Raw genomic sequence first — 24,245 nt, forward strand, 5'->3', positions numbered from 1 at the left:
TAAAGCAGATGTGTTACATTGTTTACATTTTTATTACCAGTTTAAGTAAAACATCTGATATTATTATTATTATAAGCTTTTTCTTCTTCCATAAACAGTGAGAACCAAATATAAGAGAAAGTCAGAAATGGAAAGTAACTAAGTACATTTACCGAAGTACAATATTTTGGTACTTGTAGCCTACATTACTTGAGTATTTCCTTTTAATGCCTTTTTCCTTTTGACAGCTTTAGTTAATGGTTACTTTTCAGATTTTGCATGAAAAAAATACAATGCCATGTCTAGTTGGGACCCTATATGCCTTCATGTCTTTTTTTTTTAAAGTGTTATTCTGCTACACACATATCTTAAAACTTTGATGACCACAACATGATAAACTTGATATATTCAAAAACATACTATAATGTGTTATAGTTTTCTTTACAATGCATTACAGTCTCAATAGGTTATGTTTACCAAAATGTGGGATCTAAGACCAAAACAGTGATTTCAGTTCTTGACAATATGATGAATAATATGGCTATTGCAGTGTGGTAACGCTGGGCGGCGATAACCACTTTGTTAACCTATTTTTCCACCTTCAGACAGAAATCAGAGAAGAAGAAACAACTCAGACAAAATGGCGGTGGGACAAAGCTAAGTGCTGTGCTAATGTAAACATTCACTAACTGTAGACTGCAGCTGGAGCGACGACAAGGTTACCCGATAGCTTTTTGACATCGCGAATGAGAGTGTATGTTGACACACAACTCGCGTAGCCAGCATTGAGCATGTTCATTAACGCAACGTCACTTTAGCTAGTTAAGTGTTTACCGTAGCTAGCTTTGTAATTAGCCTGGGTAAACATTGGTAGCTAGCTGTAGATTAGCTTGTTGATTTCGCGTTTTTGAGCATAAAACAAACTTTGCAGCGCGAACATACTTCTATAACGTTACGACAATAAAATACTATTCCACAACGAGGAAGTTATTGTTACTACGGGACACCGCTGTTTTGAGGGGAAATTATGTGTTAAAATAACTTAATTGCTCTGTCAGTTCAGTACAATGAGAGTCAGCTGCTGGCTATTAGCTAAAGTTAATGCTAACAAATACACAGGTCGAAGCCAGATACATTCACTTACACCAGATCTATTGCCCCCCCCCCCCCCAAAAAAAAAATCTAATTTTGGACTGTGCTAACTTACAAGAAAGAACTGTAGCGTTATGCCAAATTAGCTGGACGTGTGATGATATGGACTTGAGCTCGGCTACGAATCAAAGCCGTAGAAAGGTTTTAGCAATCTTGAATGGATTACTGAGAATGGGGACTGTCTTTTATTTGCACACGAAAATGCACCGTTTTGGTTGCAGGTCGTACTCACTGCTTTCGTTGTTTAAGTTTTCTGTCTTGTGGTCTCTCCAGCAGTCTCTTTGGTGAAGGATGATGAGCCAGCGGCGTGGGATTCATCTGGACCAATCAGAGCTGCTTTGCAAGAAAGGATGTGGTTTTTATGGCAACACTGGTTGGCAGGGCCTGTGCTCAAAGTGCTGGCGAGAGGAAAATCAGCGAGAAAAGCAAAAACAGATTCAAGAAGATTGGGCACTTGCTGAGAGGTTTGTCTGTTTCTCTGTGCCATGTGTACATGTATTCCTAAAAGTCAAATACTGTATCTTTTGTTCTATTACCTCTTTATATCTTTGTCTTGCTCCTGTGTCCGTCTGTCTTTCTGGCAACTACTACTTTCTTTTCCCTCCCAGGCTGCAGAGAGAGGAAGAGGAAGCTTATGCAAGCAGACATCAGAAGGCCCAGTCACAACCTATCACACCCTTCAGCAAGTTCGAGGAAAGAAAAACCAAGGAAAAGTACAGCAAAGTCAACACAGTCACAAAGTTTTTTACTCCTTCCTCAAAAACACCACCCAAAAAAGGTATATACTATTGCATATGTCCAACTATATAAGATGCTAGTTATTGTTTATCAGATCTTTAAAAAAGTTTTAAAGTATGTTGTTTTTTATTATTATTGTGTCTAAATACTATGCCCAGCCAAACAGGAACCAGAGTAGCAACATAAATCTCATGATGAATAATGTTAAAGAAATAAACCATATTGATGTTTTTTTCCAAGCTTTAGAAACAAAAACAGCCAACTTATAAGCATTAAAATTAAATCTGCCAACTTTAACAGCCAGAGGAAGGATTCCTGTTCTCGACTGTGTCACTAAAGACCTTTTGACTTTGTTAAGTTTAGAATTTTAAATTCCTGTCAAACATAAATTATGCTTGACTATATCTCTCTCTCAATTGTTGTCAACTCAAAGGATCATTACACTTAAAAATGTAGTTTTCCTTTCATTCCACAGCTTTTTAAGTTATAATTTCCAATACGGTTTCAGAGCTCCTTCTTTCCTGATGAGCCTTATTTTAATTAGATTTACTAGGTTGACATTTATCCATTTCTAAGATTAACATATCACAGAACTGATTATACCATCTATCAACTCAACTTTGTGTACAAGTTGTTACATAAAGTCCAACAATGCAGAGCAACACATATTGGAGGATAGAAAGAGTTCAATATCTTCTTTTTGTTTGAGTGACATGTTTCCCTCCGTTATTTCAACTCCAGCCTTAAATATAATCATTACTGTGCATAAGATCTGACACCAGACAGTCATGGGGTTTTATTAAATAGTTCACTATAGCTTTTCCTCTTACTGACATTGATGTAAAATTTTTTATTTGATTATGCCATTTAAAACAGCATTTAGAATCTGTAAGGAAGTCAAGAAATATTTCACCGTGGCTGCTCAGATCTAACTCTAGGTGGATCATGGTCCAAATCCGCAATACGACTCTTTAAGTTGCCATATACACTCACCTAGAGAATTATTAGGAATACCTGTTCAATTTCTCATTAATGCAATTATCTAGTCAACCAATTACATGGCAGTTGCTTCAATGCATTTAGGGGTGTGGTCCTGGTCAAGACAATCTCCTGAACTCCAAACTGAATGTCAGAATGGGAAAGAAAGGTGATTTAAGCAATTTTGAACGTGGCATGGTTGTTGGGGCCGGACGGGCCGGTCTGAGTATTTCACAATCTGCTCAGTTACTGGGATTTTCACACACAACCATTTCTAGGGTTTACAAAGAATGGTGTGAAAAGGGAAAAACATCCAGTATGCTGCAGTCCTGTGGGCGAAAATGCCTTGTTGATGCTAGAGGTCAGAGGAGAATGGGCCGACTGATTCAAGCTGATAGAAGAGCAACTTTGACTGAAATAAACACTCATTACAACCGATGCAGCCAAGCATTTGTGAAGCCACAACACGCACAACCTTGAGGCGGCCCCACCGGGTACCACTCATCTCCACTACAAATAGGAAAAAGAGGCTACAATTTGCAAGAGCTCACCAAAATTGGACAGTTGAAGATTGGAAAAATGTTGCCTGGTCTGATGAGTCATTAGTCATGAGACATTCAGATGGTAGAGTCAGAATTTGGCGTAAACAGAATGAGAACATGGATCCATCATGCCTTGTTACCACTGTGCAGGCTGGTGGTGGTGGTGGTGTAATGGTGTGGGGGATGTTTTCTTGGCACACTTTAGGCCCCTTAGTGCCAATTGGGCATCGTTTAAATGCCACGGCCTACCTGAGCATTGTTTCTGACCATGTCCATCCCTTTATGGCCACCATGTACCCATCCTCTGATGGCTACTTCCAGCAGGATAATGCACCATGTCACAAAGCTCGAATCATTTCAAATTGGTTTCTTGAACATGACAATGAGTTCACTGTACTAAAATGGCCCCCACAGTCACCAGATCTCAACCCAATAGAGTCTTTGGGATGTGGTGGAACGGGAGCTTCGTGCCCTGGATGTGCATCCCACAAATCTCCATCAACTGCAAGATGCTATCCTATCAATATGGGCCAACATTTCTAAAGAATGCTTTCAGCACCTTGATGAATCAATGCCACGTAGAATTAAGGCAGTTCTGAAGGCGAAAGGGGGTCAAACGCAGTATTAGTATGGTGTTCCTAATAATCCTTTAGGTGAGTGTATATAAATACTATCCGTGTCAAAAGAATTAAAAAATTAAACAAAAATTCCCATATAAGTTCTTTTGGTGACAAAACTATAATGCAAACCTCAATTTTCCACCACTCCACTCCACAGTAATATCGTCCACCGATTTGTCCACAACTTCAAAAAGTATTCAGAAACTTAATTTTTAACCAGAACTCCAACTCCTCACGAGCCATTTGGATCGCTTATAGAAAGTTATTTTGCTGTTCTTGAGTTGAGAGATAACTGGGTCGTTGTAGAGTGGTACTGATATTTTTATTCATTATTTGTTTTGCTTGATGTAAGCTTTTTTTGCTTTTTCTTCTGCATTATATGCGGAACTGGTTCTGGTGACCAGTTTTCCTGCAAAAATATTAAGCAAGAAGACTGAAGTTACTAAAACTGTTACTTTGGTTCAACCTCTTCCCTGGATTTGTAGCTTGATAACCCTCTCACAGTATGGTTAAAAGGGGCCAGCACATAGCGGCTCATGTGGTAAGGGATGTTAGGAGATAATGGAGTGTAGTGTTTGATTAAAGTAACATTAAATGTTTTCAAGCAGATGCTGCTCCTTTTGACACGCAGTCCAGCCCGAGCCCCAGCTCCTCTACAACCCGACATTCCTCTGTGGACAGTGACCAGGCAACACGAGAGTTCATTGACTTTCTCAAGCCTCTGAAGCCTGGCAGGGAGATCTTCAAACAGTGCCGGGCCTTCACTGAGAGCATGGTCTACAAGCGGGTGAGCTGAAGTGGATTACTCATCATGTTTTTGTGTGTTTGTGGAAATTAACTTTTAGGGAAACATTTCATTCTTGCCTATAAATAGTTGTGGAAGTCCTGACAATCGGTTAACAAATTACTATGGCTTAAATTCAGTTCTGCTTATCAAATTGTCAGCGCTCTGTGTCATTCATCCACTTTCTCCTCGCTCATCTTCCCCTTCATGGCTAAAGTGAAAGGAGTTTCTGTAGTAGAGCAGTGAATCCTTCACTATAAAAGGTGAATCAGCTCATCTGTGTGTTAGATGTTAATACTGTTAGCGTTAGCTGTGTCGTTCCCTCGTTTAGTGAAGCTAAGCCAAAATATTGAGTGTTTGTGGCAGTCTGCCATGGTCAAGGAATGTAAATCGAAGAACTCTCTTCTCGCATGCTTTGTTGATGTACTGCATAACAAATGATGTGACATTAGGTCCGCGTGGCAGGTCCTGGCAGATAAGTGACACTTTGATGGACTGTAAAATGCTCACTGCAGTTTAATCAGGAGCACGACTGAAAAATGCAATAACTTAGCAATAAGCAGAATCGAAATGCATGTGTTTTAGCGACGGTTCTTGTAAATTTGGTACCAACTTGGAACTGGTTCTCGATACCCAACCCTAACCACGTGTCAACTTGTTTATCTGTTGTACTGTGTCATTACCACCTGTCCTAATTTATTACAAAACACTTCTCTGTTTCCAGCATTGTAATCCCTGAATGAAACTGTCTCGGCTGAAATGCTTAAAAAAACATGGAGCATTTGTATTTTTCTTGACATTGTCAAATACCTTAAACAATTTTTTCTGCAGCAAGTGAAACCTTGAATGCTTCAAAGTGAGATGCTGACTGTCTCACATTGTTGCTGCAAATGAAAACAAGCTTCTGTTCATATATAATAGAGAAATAAAATATGCTCCTTCAGTTTTTTGAAATTTAGAATTTTTTTTTTTTTAGATGTTAACTATTTATCAATTAAAGCTTTCTAGTAATTGCCACATTTAAACAGGTAACATCAGAATTAAAATCTTGCACAATGAATCACTCTGTTTTGAAAACTATTCCTGTACCATTAGCAAATTTGTATGCTGAAATTCAATTAAATCTGATCTGAATTGTTCATTTCTGCTCCTTGTTTAGGACATGGGTGCAGATGAGCTGTCAGAGTGTGTGCAGGACTTCTACCAGAACCTCTCAGAACGCCTCCAGACCCAGTTCAGAGGTACTGCTTAACTCTTACACTCAAGAAGAATCAGCTATCATCGTTGAATATCGCTAACATTATACAGTGTACAATGTCTTGGCTCTGTATATCTCTGTTATTGTGCTTGTGTCCCTAGGTTCGTCAGACCATGTAGAGAGCATTATGGATGAAGTTGAGAAGTACATGATGACTCGTCTCTACAAGGAGGTTTTCTGTCCTGAGACCACAGACGATGAGAAGAAAGACCTGGCCATTCAGAAGAGAATTAGGTTAGAAACAAAGTTATAACAATGCTTTTAATTTTGCTGCATTCCCTCTGAGCACAAGCACAGTTGCAGGTAAAATAACTACATCTGAGAGTTACTTATTGTGTTCTGTTACAGATCCTTGCATTGGGTCACGATTGAGATGCTGTGTGTTCCTGTAGATGAGGAGATCCCTGTGGTGTCTGATAGTGTAGTCAAAGCCATCACCGGTAAGTGTCACTAGGTTTATTTTAGAGATTATTTTAGAAAGTTCCTTTAGAGATCCAGGGTACCCGCGGGGTCTTAAAAGTATTAAAAAAGTCTTAAATTTCATATTCCAAATATAAGGCCTTAAAAGTCTTAATTTTCATTACCAAAGTATTAAATTTTTTTTTTAATTAACATCATAAATGAATACTTTGTGAGACTTCATAATTTACTCCGTTTGGTGTGACTCTGATGTTGTATGGCAGTACAGGTAACATTACTGTTTACATCAGTGTTTAGCTTTACGCTTTGAACTGTGAAGTGTTCGCGGTGCAAGAGCTCTGGCATCCAGCTCTGCGCTAATCAGTCAGAAAGCCAGAGATACGAACAAGTTGGCGGACGAGGCTGAGTGCAGTGGCGCTGAGGTTAGCACGACAAGCTGATCAGTGTGCAAGCTAGTCACACTAATGGAACAGCAGAGCTGGAAGACCCGCAGAAGGTTACTGGTCACTGAATGATACAACAGCAACGGAGAGACAGATGTGTATGAGACGAGGACCGTGTCTGTGTGTCGGTGTTGCGCCGCTGTCGTAGGCTAACGTTATGTCAATGGAAACATCAAACGAACACACATTAAACTTATATCACCCAGATAAGCCGATCACGGGAACGAGGGAAAAACAAACCGGAGCCCAACTCCTTATCCCCGCTGCTTTCAAGCCATTACTATATTTCAAGCAGCCTTTAGATGCTTTAGAAAAACAGAACAGGATGAATAATCACTGAAGCAATTGGCATATTATACTCAGGGGTATTCAATTAGATTTCAAAGAGGTCCAGTTAGAGAATATTTCCAATATTCTGGTTTTGAACTGCCCGTGGGAGGAATGTACATGTAAAAATCTGTACATTCTAGATTAAAAGTCATGTGAAATCTCTTTTATCTTTCGTCTCCTCAATTCGGGTGTGTTTCCAAAACGTCTCTGGTGAATCTCGCGGACTCGACTCGCAAGCATCGGTATGCACAGGTTTGATTGGCTGAGCAGCGTCACATGAGACGATTGGAGCACATGCGATTGGTCTGTGAGTTTCCTGGTCCTCTAAACCAGTACAGTAAATGCTAGAAAAGCTGCGCGGGTTAAAATAGAAACGCTCCGTCACGAGGTAGTAAGTCTCAATAATAAATGGGCTGTAGGTCGGCGGTCCGGAGAGGCGGTCCGCCTATTAATGACCTCTGCATTACCTTATCGAGCCAAGGTGTAACTAATTGCAACAACTCATACCACACAATTTGTTTGTATTTTTGATTTCACCCCTTAAGAGTTCTTGGTGCACAAATATTGTATTAATTTCATAGGTGTCATTTACACTGGGGATACTGGGGACATGTCTCCATCACTTTTTATTTTAGTTTAAAGCATTTGTTAAATATGTTCTGAAAAATGGCTTGCAACAAGAAATGTTAAAAAAAACAAATGAAAATACTTTGAGGAAGGTTTATTTGCACAATAGGAAAACATGCAATGCAATTTTAAAGATAAAAGACACAAATGTGCATTGTTCAAAAAAGTTTAAGCTAGAAAAATCGGAATCACTTTTTTTTAAATAAAGACAATTCTACCATAAATTGGTGCAGAAAATGTCTCCAGAATGCAGGAAATTTTCTAGTGGACCCCCAGACCTCCATTTAAATATATTTCAGCAACGAGTATTTTATCAAATAGTGTTAAAATATCTTCTTGTCTTGTTCTTGTGAACCCAATATTGTGAATTGTGCATGTGAGCCAAGTGTATCGTCACACCCTTAATCTGAACCCTTATGTCCCCACCACTTTTCAACACAAAGTGACGTCATTGATTCATTTTATCTTATCAAAGTACAAAAACACCCCATGCTATAGTGTGTTAAATTTGAATGCATTATAATAAAATGTTTTATTAAATTCATGTAAATAATTTTCTCAGGCTTAAAATTAATACAGATTTTCCATTAAACGGCAGTGAAGTTGGTATTAAATTTCATCCTAGGTGGTATTAAAATGGTCTTTAAAAGTCTTAAATTTAACTTTTGGGGGTACCCTGAGATCCTTCAAGATTTTTAGATAAACAATGTATTATCTTGTGAAATCTCTGCATCACGTCAGATGTGATTGAAATGGATTCGAAGCGCGTGCCCAAGGACAAGCTGGGGTGCATCACTCGCTGCAGCAAGCACATCTTCAACGCTATCAAAGTCAGCAAGAAAGAGGCTGCGTCTGCGGATGACTTCCTCCCCACGCTCATCTACATTGTGCTAAAAGCAAACCCTCCGCGACTGCAATCTAACATCCAGTATATCACCCGCTTCAGCAACCCCAGCAGACTCATGACTGGAGAGGATGGTTACTACTTCACTAATCTGGTGAGCAAATGAGTACATGCTTGCTTGCATTTATGTGGTTTGAGTGTCAATATTTCCAGATTTTTTTTAAGGAAGTTGTGGTGCTGTTTTATTGTGTAGTGTTACACTTACTGGTGTTTCTATTATTTTGTCCATTCAACTTTATTTCAATGAAGGTCGGTGATATAACACTCCTCTGTAAAATTCAATGCAGTTCAACAGTGGCACAAACTGCAACCTCCAAAATGATCATTCACTTGAATAAAGGCCAATATATAAAATACTTTAAACAGAAACTTAACATTATAACCTTTACAATACTAGAATTTATTGAAGGACTGTTGTATTAGACCATGATGCGATGTACCCACAAGACATGTTAACATTTTGTGGAACATGCCTTACAGCTTTATTACTTTTTTATTTATTGAGCCTCTTGCTTCACTGAGAATATAAGTTACTATTAAAAAAGTAACCTACAGCCCTTTGTCAGAAATTACCTTCTGGAATTCACTGAATGTCAATAAAAAAGTTTTACAGTGTCTGAAACATTTAAGGATTAGGATTAGGGTCTGCTTTATTTTCATTGTTTTGTTAGTATAAATTGGTCATGAACACCAGAAGAAAATAATTAAGGCATACCCTCCCCCTCTCCTGTGATTTCCTATCTGACTCAGCTGTCCAATAAATGCCAAATAAGAAATGTTTTTAATCTAAGTGCATTGATGTTACAGAATGATGATCTCCATAGGTGAGGCTTTCTTCTAATGACTCTCTGCATCCCCTCTCCCCAGTGCTGTGCGGTGGCCTTCATTGAGAAGCTGGATGGCCAGTCTCTGAACCTAAGCTCTGAGGAGTTTGAGCTCTACATGTCGGGCCAGGCATCCCCTCACTGGCCACAGGCCACTGGGGCTTCCTCCTGCTCCTCAGGCAGCGCGGCTCTCAATCAGGTCCACAAACGGCTGGACCTTCTTACAGGGCTCGGGGAAAGGCAGGAGAGGGTCATGGAGAAGGCTCGCCAGCTGGAGAGCGACCTCATCGACTGGACGGACGAAGTGGAACAAAAGGTGCAGAGCGTTCTGGAGAGCTTTCCACCAGAAACACAAAACACTCCTGCAACAGCCAGTGGGCCAACCTCTGCGGCTTCATCAGCAATTGACGCTGATAACGTTGAGAATGAGCTCCTGCCCCCACCACTGCAACCGCAAGTGTTTGCTGGTTGATGTGAAGTGCTCTGCTCTAAATAAAATTTCCTTAGAGGCTTTATTCCACCCTCCCCCTTTTCCCTGCTGTCTGTATGCACATAAAAAAGACATCCAATATGGATCCCATTTCAGCTCCAGACATCTCTATTCCATCCATCCATTGTCCTAGAGAACCTGGAACTACACTATACAGATTTATTAAATTAAAGGAATAGTTTAGCATTTTAGGAAACACTTTTTTCGCTTTCTTGCAATGTTAGATGAGAAAATTAAAACCACTCTCGTGTCATGGTGAATATGAAGCTACAGCCGGTTAGCTTTTCTTTAGCATAAAGGTTCAAAACGGGGAAACCGCTATCCTGGCTCAGTCCACAAAAATCCACCCATCACACCTCTATAGCACAGAAATTAACACATTATATGTTGTCTGTTTAGTTCATACAAAACATATCTAGTTCGTTCAAAGGTGACTTGTTGCTTTGTGAGCTTTAAGGGTGCTAGTGGCTTCGAGTCTGTGCTAGGCTAAGCTAAGGTAACAGTCTCTGGGCTTCAGCTTCGTAATAACGGAGAGATGCGTGAGTGGTATCGATCTTGTCATCAAACTCAGCAAGAAAGTGAATAAGCATTTCCCAAAATGTCCCAGAGAGAGTCCCAGAGGCAAAGTATACTCCATGCCTTTTGTTATGGTTGATCAGTCAAGGCTCCAACGTAGCACCTGTGGTAACACATTCTGCAGTTTCAGGATAAGCAGATTTGTACTGACCCAGCCATTTACTTGGTTTTCCCAGGATATTTGGGAAATATTCTCCCATATAACCCCCCTCACCCCACACCCCAGCCCCTGCTTCTGACTGGTGCTTCCCCCGAGTGAGATGTGCAGGGAAACCTTCCACAGAGTGGCATCCAGGAAGAATCCTGACAAGATGCCCAGCCCACCTCAACTGACTCATTTTAATGCAAAGGAGCAAACTGTCTCCACTCCGAGCTCTTCCTGAACACATCTGCTGGTCACCCACAATGGCGTCTTCAGTACCTCAGTACTTCTTGGTCCTTGTTGTTACATTTGTGCAGGATAAATGTTTGGATGTGATTTTTAAAACATGATTTTTAAAAGATATTTCTGTCATTATTCACCACTTTTCAGACAAGGTTTTTGTTATTTTGTTGTGATGTCTCCAGGTGTAAATTGAGAAGCGAAGGCTGCAAAGTGACACTCAGAACCTCACTGCCCAGGTCATTTCTAATAACATAACAGGAATATTCAGCAAAATATGTGTTTGGCAGTGGAAATTGAGAAATGTGAATAATGCGAAACTTCCCCTTACTAAAATAGCCCTCCAGGCCATGCTCGTGATTTGTGCTGTATTTACTCTGTATTTCCATGTCCAGCGGAGAGATATCCGGAAAGAAAGAGATGTGCGTGGGTGCGGCGGCTGTGCATGCAGGAAAGTACGTGTGAATGTAAGCGTTTTGCATGGACATTCTGTAAATGTCGACAAATCATAAAGTCCTCCCGTTGTGTGTATGGATATTGTAGTCTTGTTGTCATGCCAAGCGTCTTACTCCAGTCATAAGCTGGATGTACAGAAGTGATTTTATTTTTCTATAGAGTGGTGGGTATCGATTCTTTAAGATGCAATAGGAGACATTAATCCTGTAATATTTACAGTAGTAAAGAACATTGCTTGAAGACATGTTACATGAATTCTAATTCATTGAATAGTAAAATGTTCATCTATTCATTTAATTTCTCAAAAGGGTGTCATAGGCATGCCCCATAAAAATAAAGGTTTTTGTTTTTTGTAGGTTAGAAGACAAGGATGTTTCCCCGTGAACACACTCCTAATACTGGTTGCTTTACTCGCACAGAAGAATCGACATAACATAACTGATTGAATTTACTTTAAAGCACTTTTCCTCTGTTTGATTTTAAAGCTCTTAATTCAGAAATACATTAATGAAGGAAGTAATGGCTACAGTCAGTTGAAAGGATAATTGGTGACTAACAGTGTAGATGTATTTCAACTGTGTCTGTTTGGCAGTCATGTAGTGGAAGGAAATGTTTTTGGAGAGTTGTATGTTTGCTTCCCTTTGCTACGATTTCCTTATGTTGCTATATTTAAATGTGCAGTTGCTGTCTAATTTCAGTTTGAGAAAAGACTTAAAGACTTAAACAATAGCTTGAATAACTTCGTATTGCACTGTATGCAGAAGCCATTTATCAGGTATTTTAAAGAAGTCTAAAACATCTTTGTAACCTTATAGGTTTGTTATTGTATCACTTGGGAGAAAGGAACTAAATACTGTCTTTTATTTAAATGTAACTTATTGTGGGCAGTATTGGTTTATTTGTATCTATGGGTGTATGTGAAAATGCAATCGTGTGCAAGTTCCTATCCATCCTGTTGTTTCACATGACTGTCATGAATTTGCAAGCTAGGATAAAGTAAAGAGTTTGACCCACTGAGAATTTAACTATTTATATAGCTCTGTATCATAGTGGAGAAATGAAAAGGATGGTAATAAAAGTAAAAGAAATAAAAGTTTTTTTCTGGAGATTGATTAACCTTTTTCCCCAGTGAAGTTAATGAATTTATGAAGTAATTTCAGATTTGCTGTAACAGCACAACAACAATATAAAGCTATAGGTAACATGAAGAACTATTCAAAATTATTAATAAACAAAGTAAGAAAATGACATTCAAAAGCAACAGTACATGCAAATATATCTGTGCCAAGTAGTGTAACTCCTTACTGTGGTATTAATCAGAGAGACAAAGAGTCATTGTAAAGTAGGAATAGCTATCTACATCTATAACATACATATATATATATATATATATATATATATATATAAAAACATAAATAATGTTAAATGTCAGCTTGTTTTGGAGGATAGTTTAGATTGATAGATAGATAGATTGTTTTTGAAGATAGGTTCACATATGTTTCTTAAAACGGTACTCGCATGCCCATATTTACAATGAAAGAGCTGAAATGTTTCTCCTGTGCACAGTGGCCACAAAGATATTCCCTCATAAAGGAATTTCAGTGTGAGACAGAATCCACTGTCCTTATTGTGTGTAAAATTTACAAATATAAAATCAAGGTTAAGATGATGATTTAATAGAGTTAGACAAATTAACTGGGTACATAGAAATACAATCATAAAATAATGCTAAAATAATTCAACTAGTAGAATTTCTATTGATGATATGAGTTTATTCAATGCCAAAACTTCCCCCCACCTCGTTGGAGAAAGATTTAAAATAAGCATTTTTTAGTACTTTCATTATTCTTCCTATATTTATTTCTCAATGGGCGTAGGTACATCATCAACTGAAACTCAGAAATCTGTGTTACTTTCTGGGTGTGTTACTTTCACTTCCCTTAGTTTTTCACGGGTTTCCAGGGTTGAGATATACTTCAAGGTCAAGGAGATGTAGAAGTAGAAATGACGAAAAAACTGAAAAGGATATAATTTTTGTTGTTTCTGAAAAAAGAAAAACCCCATCAGTTCCCGTAAGCTTGCTGAAGATAAAGATAAATGTATGTCATGTTATTTTTGAAAAAGGGGATATGCTCTGTGATGTTTTCATGCTCAGGAAAAACAACAAATTTTCACTTCCCTCCTCATTGGAAATAAAAGACTCTCCCTCAGTCTGTCTTTCGCACAGACAGAGCAACCGAAATGGACACGGTCATTTCCCTCCTTGGTGAGTTTTCTTCAGTTCATCCTCAATATTCCACAAATCTAACACTGTTTAAAATATTGTCTGTCTACTTTCATTTGTCTTATGCACGATTATTTTCCTTTTACAGTTCTTTCAGCACTACCCCAGCTTGTAGTACCTGATGGTATGTACCAATTAGTCTTATAATGAAATTCTAGATATGGAACAACTTCACAAAACGTTTGTGAGTGTGTTGTATACTGTATCAATATGTTGTTTTATATTTCCACTGAACAGGTTACTTCATGTAATTTCAAGTAGTTGAGTTGAACTTTCATAATCAAAACAGTGCAAGTATACAGATGATCAAGATTATTTTGGGATATATACCACCATAGCAAACCTTTATATTTTTGTTGTCATAGCTCCCTCTGTGACCTCATTCAGAGCTGTAACTGAGATGGTGTCAGGGGATTCAAGGATCTTCTCTGGGGAGAGTATCCAGCTGAAATGCAACATTCCTGACACCCACAATTCCTCCTGGGAATACCGGTGGTTCAGGGGATCTGAGCAGCTCTCATATTTTGGAAAGAACCTCATTCTGTGGAAATCCAGAGTTAAAGACAGTGGGAAATATTACTGCCAGGGAGTGAGGGACACAGTGGTGGGAAAAATTCGCACCCTACAAAGTCTGCCTATAGAGATCAACGTTGATGGTAAGAGCTTGTTTATCAGTATCGTGAGAAATCTCCTTGACTCGCATTTCAGAACCCCTTTTTCGTCTTTTTCTTGCTGCCCTGAACTACTTTTACGCATGCTTCCTGAGCATTTTTAGATTTGTGAAGAACTGAATGAATGTTAAAAGAAAAAAGAATGTTTTGGTCTCGTCGAGGTAACCTTCTCTGCAATCTTTGTTTAGGAGGGTGGGCTATCCTAAAAGTCCCCCTTCATCCCGGCCTTGTTGGACACACCTTAAGTGTGACATGTCGCGTCCGAGTTGGAACCCAACTTCATGAGGTGATTCTGTACAAAGATGGCGTTGAAGTTATGAGACAAAATGGCCTCAACCCACATTTCTACCTGACCAGGCTGACCCTCTGGGACCAAGGAATGTATTCTTGTAGAGCCTCCTGGGACACAGACAGACGTACACACTCTGTGATTTCAGCTGCCACACCAGTGCAGGTCTTAGGTGAGTTTATATACTGGGTTGCATACGCTGAGATTGGTTGTGGTTGCAGGTCCCATGTTGCATATAGAATTGATACTACTCTCATACAGTATTTTTCCATTCTATTTGTAGTAACAGCCAGCTAATCGTATCTTAGCATAAGGGTGCTCTGTTCAAAGATAACAAAATCTTCCTACCAGCACCTTTAAGGCTTATTAATTAACACGTTCTATCTTGTTGGGGTTTTTTTATGCACAAAAACTAAAGCTTAAAAACAACAATTTGTGGATGTGGGGTGTTACGTCCTGTACTATTTTAATGCCTGGAGCAGTGATTTGGTTATTTGGTGGAGTCTTCTTGTCAGATATTTCTTGCCCGGACAAGAAATAGTCCCATATACTGTCTAGCCACCTATAAAACCACAAATTGCTATTTTTACACCTATACCTAACGGTAAATATAAGGTTATGGCGAGCAGCCTGGACTGGAAACATGGGGAAAACAGCTATCCGGCTGCAAATTTGCGAATTTCCCCGGCTGTTTTCAAAGTAACAAAATCTCCATACCAATATTTCTCATTACACTTCAGTTTATTGAATTAATTAACAACTAAATATGACTATATAATTTTATAATTTGTGAGCTTCAAAGTTGCTGCTAGGAGGATTTTGTTAACTTTGAGATGTAGTGTTTTCCCCTGTTTCCAGTCTGTATGCTAAGCTAAGCTAACCAGCTGCTGGCTATAGCAACATATTTTGTGTACAGGCGTGAGCATAGTATCGATCTTCTCATTTAACCTCGGCAAGTATAAGTGGGAAACATACAACAGGGAAAAACACGTTCTATAGAAATAACTATTTCCGTGTTTTCTCTCCTGTGGCTCTATCTCAGAGGTTCTGTCACAGCCAATTTTGGAGATTGTTTCAGACAAAAACCTGGTTCCAGTAAATTTGATGAAGCTCATTTGCCACCTCCAATACAACGCCCCTGCTCCTGCCCCTCCATTAAACTACTATTTCTACAAGAATAACAACCGACTAGGAACAGCAACCTCTGAGAACTATGATCTGGTCAAACGGACTCCAGGCCAGTACCGCTGCAGGGCAAAGGTGCCCGAGTTAGACATCTTCAGGTGGAGTGAGCCCACAATCTTTGGACAAGTGACAGGTACTTAGAAGTTAATGTAACCTGTGTGTCCTCGACTACAAGTTTAAACAGTAATCCTCTTCCTGAATTGTCAAAATTGTGAAACAATGCGCAGCAGTTACGAAACATCTGAGGTCAACTTGTCTCTGACCCAATAGGACCACAGGTGATGATGCCTCCAATTCTTCGTTCCAGAGACCAGTTGTCTTTAGCGCCTCCAATCTTACTCCCAGACCTCTCCCAGCGTCTTGCAGCTGAACCAACAGCAGCCCAGCCCTCCCCTCATCAATCCACTGAAACTCCTACTTTTATTGAGCCTACTCAAATGAGCATCCAATCTAATCCAGGTCCTCCGCTGAAGCCTTCACAGTTAGCACCAAGCACTCTGCTATCTACAGTCCAGTCTCTCTACCAAACTGCTATCCCAAACTCTTACAATACATTGGGTGATACGTCTGGAGAATCTGGGGACATGCACGAGGAATCTGGTGACATGGCTAATGACTCTCCAGACACTTTACTATGGTAACAAGTTCATACATTACAGACCATTGCAGAAATTAATAATCCTAAATCAGAGTAATAACATGCAATTGTCACATCTTCAGCAAACTGATATCATATACTTATGCCAGTGCACACTTAATTGTGTAATATTCATGTTACAGATTACCAATCATCAGCTCCATGATCTCATCCGTACTAAAATAACTGGATCAGTAGTGTTAGTGATAATAACTAATGTCATACTGTGTAAAGCAAATAAAGCATTCCATAAATGATATGTACTACTGGATTTTATTTTCAACAAACACAATCTCTTTTTACAACCCTATTGTACAGTGATACTGCTTACATGTTAGTATTGGTATATTAACATGGAGAGTAGATTTACAGTAAGAAAGTTAATACAGTTATAGGTCACAGTGATATTCTCTGTATACTTGACACACACACACACACACACATATATATATATATGTCTCGTTTTTTGCATTTAGATATAGATGGCCGTGGTCATCAGTGATAGTGTAGATGGACAGGAAGCAGAGTTCAGAGTGCAACAAAGACAGCAGCATACAAGAAGAGGAAGACAGGAAGAACATGGTGACGTGGTGAAGGACCTTTTGGATTCAGACAAGTAAAGTGAGGGTGACATTGGGCCATGGAGGGCAAAGCTGCAGGTAGACCATCCATAAATACAAAGTATATTATTCAGCAACACTGTGCAGGGCTTGGAGAGGGCAACGCGTGTCCTCAAAAAAACTGGACAAAATATCTCTGCGTACTTGAATGTGTTACAGGTGCATTGGTGGGAAGCACAATTTGAAGAAAACACCCTACACACTGTCTTACTTACTGCTGGTATTAACAAAGTTGTGGTCTACAAGTATATGGATGTTGTTGTAGTACTCTCTGTATGAGGGCATTGTAAGATTTACAATGAATACTGGCACTTTTAACCTTTTAAAATGTCTGGTCCTTTAATTACTTGGTTATCAATATGCGTGTTTTCTCAAGATGTTTCACCCACAAACTGACCTCATTTTTGTCGGTCAAATAATTTTATCCTGCATCTATGAATGTATAAAGAACTGTTGTGATGCATGTTCATATACCTGATGAAGGTTGTGTAGATCAAAACATTGTAAATAAATATACCAGCAATAAACGAGACAGTGTGTGTGAAGTTGTTGTTTTTTTTCATTTTTATTTAAAACAGGTAAAATAAGAAGATACTAGTAAGGTGATAATACAATAAAGGTGGTCTTGATATGGCCAGTCCATACATTTTCAGTCTAATGTGCAGAACAGCTTTTGAGCAGTTCATCAGTAATGAGTATAGTGTAGCACCACCGGTATTTGGCCTTTTCACAGATATAGTCAAGTTGGTGGAACAGTCCAGTAGAAGAAAATAGTTTCAGTAGAGTGTCAGGCCTTGTCTGAGTAAAGCAGGAATCCAGAGAAGATGCTGTCATCCTCACTGCTGGCATATGCCCCATTCCAGTCTCTGAGTGTCTCCATCCACACCTCATCACCCACCGCCAGCTGCAGCACCACCAGTGTGGATGCCTGGTCGATGTCTTGACCATACAGAGAGTCCCGTGTCCTTACCCGCCGTGACCCATTCACTACCAGTGTGGCTCGCAGGGGCTGATTGCGTACCGTGATGTGGAAGGAGAAGACGTAAACCCCGGCATGGACGCATGTGAAGCTGTTGGAAGTCACATTGTAGTGGTTGTCTTCGTTGTAGAACACTTTGTCGAAGCGTATTGGAAAGCCAGAAGGAGGGAAGGACTTTCTTGGAGAGATACCCACGCTGAAGGCAGAGCGCTTCTGGGGAAACCCTGATCCCTTAGCTCCTTTGAATCCACGAATGCCCCGCTCACCTCTCATCCCAGGGTAACCTCTGTCCCCTTTTGGCCCCATCATCCCTCTCATGCCTTGTGGTCCCTGAGATCCTCTAACCCCTGGTTCTCCTTGTGGTCCAGGAGGTCCTTGATCCCCTCGGACGCCTACAGGACCAGGGGAACCATGCTTGCCGTTCATTCCTGGAATGCCCATCACTCCTGGGATGCCAGGATGCCCAGGATCCCCTCGCTCACCTTTCTGTCCTCTCTCCCCGAACGTGCCACACTCCCCCTTATCCCCCTTATCTCCCTTAGCACCTGACTCAACAGCCACACCCGGAGGTCCAGCTGGCCCCTCCTTTCCCGGTTCTCCTTTCTCACCAGCAGTCCCATTCTGGCCAGGTTCCCCTTTCTCCCCAATACCACCCATGACACCTTGCAACCCTATTTCACCTTTCTCACCTTTTGAGCCAACATCACCTGCAAGGTTGAGAAAACTGTGTCAGAACTATTGACTGCTGTCTGGCAACAATATAAAAGAATTCAACAATAGCCTGAACAAGTTTTTACCTTTATGTCCTGGTTTTCCTGGGATTCCTGGTGACCCGCCTGTTCCACTGCTTCCTCTGTCACCCTTTTCCCCTAAGAAATTGAAATAATAAAGCTGATAGTCCATAAACAAAATCCAACATAAGCAATATGAATATTTAGTTTTTCTCACTAGTGCTACTAGATGACGAGGAAGAATATATTTAACAGGCCAAAGCAGCATGAGCACAGGTCCAGAGGCTCAAAGGGTTGGGGGACAATAACTAGAGGTGTTCAGTACAAGAACAAATAAATATTCATTTCAAAGTGAACTGATAATACTGAATCACAATTGCAACTGACTTAATCATTAGCTTTTAGCAGTGGAGCTCACTGGTGACTGAGAGCGCCATTGTCAGCTCAGCTGTGATTCACAGTATGTTACTTCCTTGTTAAAAGATTATTAAGAGTCCATGAAAACCACAGAAACAATCTGATAAAAGAGTCAAATAATAGGCTGCTTAGCTTTTAACCTTACGTGCAGTGCGTGTATAGGTTAGTTTTGTACTGAACTGAACATAAACAGCTTGTACTAGCAACATACTGAACGTACTACTGAACTGAAGACAGTAAGAATCAGAGCTGAATGTCGGGCCATGTGAATGGTAACACATTGACTTACTGACATACATACTGAAGGTTAATGCGCCCATGTGCTTTATAAGTCTGTGCCCAGGGGCCCATTGTGTCATAAAACGTCCTTGTAATATATGAGATGTCGATGACTGCATTCTGCATTCTAGCAATATGTCATAAATATTTTGTAATAAGCCATTTTAAATGGGTTTTTAACCATATTATACTCACCTTTGTCTCCTCTTAACCCCATAGGACCACTCACTCCCTGTGGTCCAGGTAAACCAGCTGCTCCTGTAAGGCCTCTCTCACCTGGTGGCCCTAGATAAGCAAACGTGCAAAGTTAACAATGTTGAAAGCAAGAATACAAACAAATAAGTTGATTCAATTCAAAAGCATTCTCTTATTGCACTTTATCAGTGAGACTTATACCTGTCAGGCCTCTGTCTCCCTTTGGGCCCCTGGGGCCTCTCTCAGGTGGACAGCACTCACAGAAGTTGAAGTAACACTCGTTGTAATCCAAGGTGTAGTTCTCAGGGCCAACACCAGGGGACTCAGTGCTCTCTGTGTAGTACTGTGGAAAGACGTGATTTGGATAGGTGGTCCTCTCTGTGGTGGGCAGTGGATGGGACTCCACAGGATTTGCACTCGGCACTATCTTGAGAGTCTTGGGCATGTTGGTGGTCACAGGGTTGTGCACAGTGATCTGAGGGACAGGCTTCTTGGTGTACTGGTACTTTGGTTTCGGAGTAGTCTTAGCTTCAGCGCAGGACACCACAGTGAGTGTAACCACAACTACAGCCAGAAGGGTCAACTGACAGGAGATAAACCTCATGGTTGACTGGGATCTGAGAACAGATGAGTTTATACATGACACTTAACTTCTGTTCATCTGCACTAATATCATTTTCCATCTACTTAAGGTTGAAAGGCAAGAGGTTACAACATTAATACAGATCAGCAGTTCACTGCTGCAAATCACTCAGTACTAACAAGTTATGCAGACTTTACTGTTGTCTAATATCATTCTCAATATTGTTTTTACTGTTCTGATTCTTTTTCTCTTTTTCCTTTTGTACATTTCTTACATTGCTAATTTCCGGTTGGAGCTACATTCAGTCATGTGCCATTGTAACTTGTTAAGTCTGCAGTTTGACCATTCAAAGTTGATTTTATGGCTGCGTATCAGTAAATCCAGCTGTTACAATGCATTGAAAACCTGCATCTTCTTGGCTAATGATGGCACTGTCCAGTGCGCTTCTCAACTAAGATATGGCATTCCTTACACATACACTAATAATTTTAATAGGTTGTCCATCATGCTGACATTCAACTTTCTGTACAAAATGTATATCAGCAAAATTGATGAGACTTACCCAGTTATGCATAAGTGGTATGGTCATTTATCCTCTATAGCAGTTGCTTGGACACAGCACAAGGAGCTCCAGGTCTCTCTGATATCTCTGCCAGGCTTGGGCGAAAGAATATCCCCACCAATGGGGGTGTTTGCTGGAAGCACAGGGGGAGGTCTGAAATCCAACTACGACGGGCTATAGCTAAACCAAGGAGAACCACTGTGCTGTGGCCCATTCTCTGTACCCCTGTTGTGTAGAAAGGTGCTTTTGTGACATGGGATACAGCGCCTGCCAGGAGCACTCCCTCGCTGCGAGCTAGGCAAGGAGCAAAGGCCGTGGGGCAATGGGTCACCCGATATGGGAGGCATTCCTCCAACATCCAACCTACTACCCAGGCTCTTACAGTGGGACAAAGCCAAGCAAAGAGGGTTCTGTGACAGAGGCCAGAGCACTACAACAGCCTTTTTTCAATTGTAGGTTTGGAGTAGTATTCTGTAGCTGCAAGCAGGAACGTTTTTACAGATCTTTTATGTGGATAGTGCCACTTGCAATCTTGCAAGTTGATGGTTTGGTTTGAGATTATACCCAGATGGTAATATCTGCAGCAATTCATTTAAAATGACTTACTGTTCGATCTGACAACTGGCACGCAGCATGGGAGCTCAGTATTTACAATCCCAGTAGATTGTAAATACTTGGTAAACATCCAGAAGAAAGCTTTAGCCTAAAGAGCACTGATAATCTCCTCACTCAACAGTTGCTAAACATGAGCTGTTTGTCAAAGGAACCAGCTTATCTCCCTCAAATCAGTGCAGTGCAGTGCACTTTCTGCACATGAGCCCCTGGGACTGCTGGCAGCTGCATTTGCTAACTATGATTCATACTGTGTGGCTGGACAATGATTCATTCTTATGGTGTAACTAGATAGCATTAGGGTTTTTTTGTAGAAAAGTGTTTTTCTGGTAGCTGTCTCGTTGAAACTCTCGACTTGCCCGTGACAATGAATGCTTGAGCAGTGGACATGCCTCAGTTGTCAAAGACCTCAAGTCCTCAGACGGATCTATGACCAGCTATGAGTGAGCAGAAAGAAGGGAAATGAAATTTGGGAAACAGAGATGGGGTGATGATGGGATGGAGGCATGAGGAGAGAGCTACTAAACAGGAGAAGATTGCATTTATTTAAACACTTTTTTATCTTTTAACATTCACACTTTAACTTATCACCTCCACTTACGCTGCTTCCCAGCAGCTCAGGTGAAGTGTCCCTCATTTGCCCCTTCATAAAAGACGAACAGATGGAGTGTAAGATATGCAGCTGAGTCCTGAGAGAGATGGGTTCCTCTGGGGTTCTCCATGCCCAACCTCAACCCCATCGTCTCTCAGTTCCATTCAGACCACACACAACAGCAGCGGTCAGCTTACAGTGCCCAGCTGGTCACAGAGGACCCAGGCACCATTCACCTGTCTGTTAATTTAACACTGGCACCATGCCTTCACCCTCCATCCACACTAACTATAGAGCAAGGGATAAGGAAGGAGTTAACTTACTCAACGGGTGCAGCCGAGCAGAGAGAGGACCAAAGATGACTTGGATGGATGGAAGTGTATTGCCTTACATTAACCCTATTCATGTAAAGGAGATCTTGAAACTGCACTGAATGTGTACAGAGTGAATTAGATAGTGAGACAATAAGATAGAGACTTGTTTAGTAACCAACACAGCACCCAGTCACTCTCTGTATAATTATTCCCCTGCTGTGTTCACCAGTGCTAATAAGGCCATAGGCAGTTTTTTGTTCTTTACTGTGGAACCGTATCAAAGAAAATCTAGATTCTGTAAAATTAGCAGCTAATGACTTGGCAAGAGAGCTGCTGGCAATGAGAACACATCTCATGTGGTCAGACAGAGTACAAAAACACTTTCTGCTGCCACACTTTCTTTGACAAGCCTCCCTGATGTTAGGGATTGGTTTCTTATGACATACATATGACTTATATGATTTTTCTGATTATATCATTTGAGGTTGTTCTTCAATAATGTTTGAGATTTGACTTTTGCATGTCTTGACAAACTGTTCTGTTTGTAATGTATTGTTGATTGAGCTTTTCCTTAGCTTATTTGGACATTTTCTGTTTAAAGGACTTTCTTAATGACAGCTAGATGAAAAGATTTATACCACTCGCATCTGTCTGTTAAATATGAAAACAGGTTAGCTTAGCTTGGCACAAAGACTGTAAACAAGGGCACAGCTAGTCTGGCTTTGTGCAAAGGTAACAAAATCTGCCTTGACAACCACTCGCAGTGACAAGACTTTCTCCCAGCCAAAAAATATTGTGACATATACAGTGCCTTGCGAAAGTATTCGTCCCCCTTGAACTTTTCGACCTTTTGCCACATTACAGGCTTCAGACACAAAGATATAAAACTGTAATTTTTTGTGAAGAACCAACAACAAGTGGGACACAATCATGAAGTGGAATGAAATTTATTGGATATTTCAAACTTTTTTAACAAATAAAAAAATGAAAAATTGGGCATGCAAAATTATTCAGCCCCTTTACTTTCAGTGCAGCAAACTCTCTCCAGACGTTCAGTGAGGATCTCTGAATGATCCAATGTTGACCTAAATGACTAATGATGATAAATAGAATCCACCTGTGTGAAATCAAGTCTCCGTATAAATGCACCTGCTCTGTGATAGTCTCAGAGGTCCGTTTAAAGCGCAGAGAGCATCATGAAGAACAAGGAACACACCAGGCAGGTCCGAGATACTGTTGTGGTGAAGTTTAAAGCCGGATTTGGATACAAAAAGATTTCCCAAGCTTTAAACATCCCAAGGAGCACTGTGCAAGCTTCATAATATTGAAATGGAAGGAGTATCAGACCACTGCAAATCCACGAAGACCCGGCCGTCCCTCTGAACTTTCAGCTCATACAAGGAGAAGACTGATCAGAGATGCAGCCAAGAGGCCCATGATCACTTTTGATAAACTGCAGAGATCTACAGCTGAGGTGGGAGACTCTGTCCATAGGACAACAATCAGTCGTATACTGCACAAATATGGCCTTTATGGAAGAGTGGCAAGAAGAAAGCCATTTCTTAAAGATATCCATAAAAAGTCTCGTTTAAAGTTTGCCACAAGCCACCTGGGAGACACACCAAACATGTGGAAGAAGGTGCTCTGGTCAGATGAAACCAAAATCGAACTTTTTGGCAACAATGCAAAACGTTATGTTTGGCGTAAAGGCAACACAGCTCATCACCCTGAACACACCATCCCCACTGTCAAACATGGTGGTGGCAGCATCATGGTTTGGGCCTGCTTTTCT

The 24,245-nt window shown here is 40.5% G+C and overlaps 3 protein-coding genes across 5 annotated transcripts; 2 read left to right on the forward strand and 1 right to left on the reverse strand.

The window, feature by feature from the left end:
- The first annotated feature begins 578 nt into the window (after positions 1-578).
- rabgef1l (RAB guanine nucleotide exchange factor (GEF) 1, like) lies at positions 579-12,615 on the forward strand. 3 transcript variants are annotated; one of them, XM_038694361.1, is made up of 9 exons: positions 579-697; positions 1,408-1,595; positions 1,740-1,909; positions 4,615-4,796; positions 5,953-6,034; positions 6,153-6,285; positions 6,400-6,491; positions 8,613-8,869; positions 9,643-12,615. In XM_038694361.1, the coding sequence occupies exons 2-9, from the start codon at positions 1,423-1,425 to the stop codon at positions 10,069-10,071; spliced, it is 1,518 nt and encodes a 505-aa protein (XP_038550289.1). In that variant the 5' UTR covers positions 579-697; positions 1,408-1,422; the 3' UTR covers positions 10,072-12,615. The 3 variants fall into 3 exon arrangements, with proteins under 3 accessions (XP_038550289.1, XP_038550290.1, XP_038550288.1); XM_038694360.1 differs by having other exon boundaries at positions 584-733; XM_038694362.1 differs by having other exon boundaries at positions 581-1,595; positions 4,618-4,796.
- Positions 12,616-13,640: 1,025 nt separating this feature from the next.
- LOC119883615 (high affinity immunoglobulin gamma Fc receptor I-like) lies at positions 13,641-16,828 on the forward strand. Its single transcript, XM_038694364.1, has 6 exons — positions 13,641-13,769; positions 13,876-13,911; positions 14,153-14,443; positions 14,647-14,919; positions 15,790-16,065; positions 16,203-16,828. The coding sequence occupies exons 1-6, from the start codon at positions 13,745-13,747 to the stop codon at positions 16,571-16,573; spliced, it is 1,272 nt and encodes a 423-aa protein (XP_038550292.1). The 5' UTR covers positions 13,641-13,744; the 3' UTR covers positions 16,574-16,828.
- Positions 16,829-17,838: 1,010 nt separating this feature from the next.
- On the reverse strand, positions 17,839-20,639 carry otol1b (otolin 1b). The gene is made up of 4 exons (XM_038694376.1): positions 19,992-20,639; positions 19,791-19,880; positions 18,966-19,037; positions 17,839-18,875 (listed from the first exon to the last, which is right to left on the reverse strand). The coding sequence occupies exons 1-4, from the start codon at positions 20,392-20,394 to the stop codon at positions 17,977-17,979; spliced, it is 1,464 nt and encodes a 487-aa protein (XP_038550304.1). The 5' UTR covers positions 20,395-20,639; the 3' UTR covers positions 17,839-17,976.
- Between the last annotated feature and the right edge of the window lie 3,606 nt (positions 20,640-24,245).

This window comes from Micropterus salmoides, unplaced genomic scaffold (assembly GCF_014851395.1).
Source record: "Micropterus salmoides isolate LMB-PRFRI ecotype aquatic unplaced genomic scaffold, ASM1485139v1 Ms_hic_scaffold_3, whole genome shotgun sequence".
Classification (NCBI taxonomy): domain Eukaryota; kingdom Metazoa; phylum Chordata; class Actinopteri; order Centrarchiformes; family Centrarchidae; genus Micropterus; species Micropterus salmoides.

What these genes read in the sequence shown, in the direction of transcription:
- LOC119883615 (XM_038694364.1), top strand. Translation starts at nt 13,745, where the DNA reads ATGGACACGGTCATTTCCCTCCTTG. An exon ending in CCAGCTTGTAGTACCTGATG is followed by an intron (nt 13,912 to 14,152) that starts GTATGTACCAAT and finishes TTGTTGTCATAG; the next exon opens with CTCCCTCTGTGACCTCATTC. An exon ending in TATAGAGATCAACGTTGATG is followed by an intron (nt 14,444 to 14,646) that starts GTAAGAGCTTGT and finishes ATCTTTGTTTAG; the next exon opens with GAGGGTGGGCTATCCTAAAA.
- otol1b (XM_038694376.1), bottom strand. Translation starts at nt 20,394, where the DNA reads ATGAGGTTTATCTCCTGTCAGTTGACCCTTCTGGCTGTAGTTGTGGTT. An exon ending in GGGAGACAGAGGCCTGACAG is followed by an intron (nt 19,881 to 19,991) that starts GTATAAGTCTCA and finishes TTGCTTATCTAG; the next exon opens with GGCCACCAGGTGAGAGAGGC. An exon ending in GGGGTTAAGAGGAGACAAAG is followed by an intron (nt 19,038 to 19,790) that starts GTGAGTATAATA and finishes TCAATTTCTTAG; the next exon opens with GGGAAAAGGGTGACAGAGGA.
- rabgef1l (XM_038694361.1), top strand. Translation starts at nt 1,423, where the DNA reads ATGATGAGCCAGCGGCGTGGGATTCATCTGGACCAATCAGAGCTGCTT. An exon ending in AGAGCATGGTCTACAAGCGG is followed by an intron (nt 4,797 to 5,952) that starts GTGAGCTGAAGT and finishes CTCCTTGTTTAG; the next exon opens with GACATGGGTGCAGATGAGCT. An exon ending in CCTCCAGACCCAGTTCAGAG is followed by an intron (nt 6,035 to 6,152) that starts GTACTGCTTAAC and finishes TTGTGTCCCTAG; the next exon opens with GTTCGTCAGACCATGTAGAG.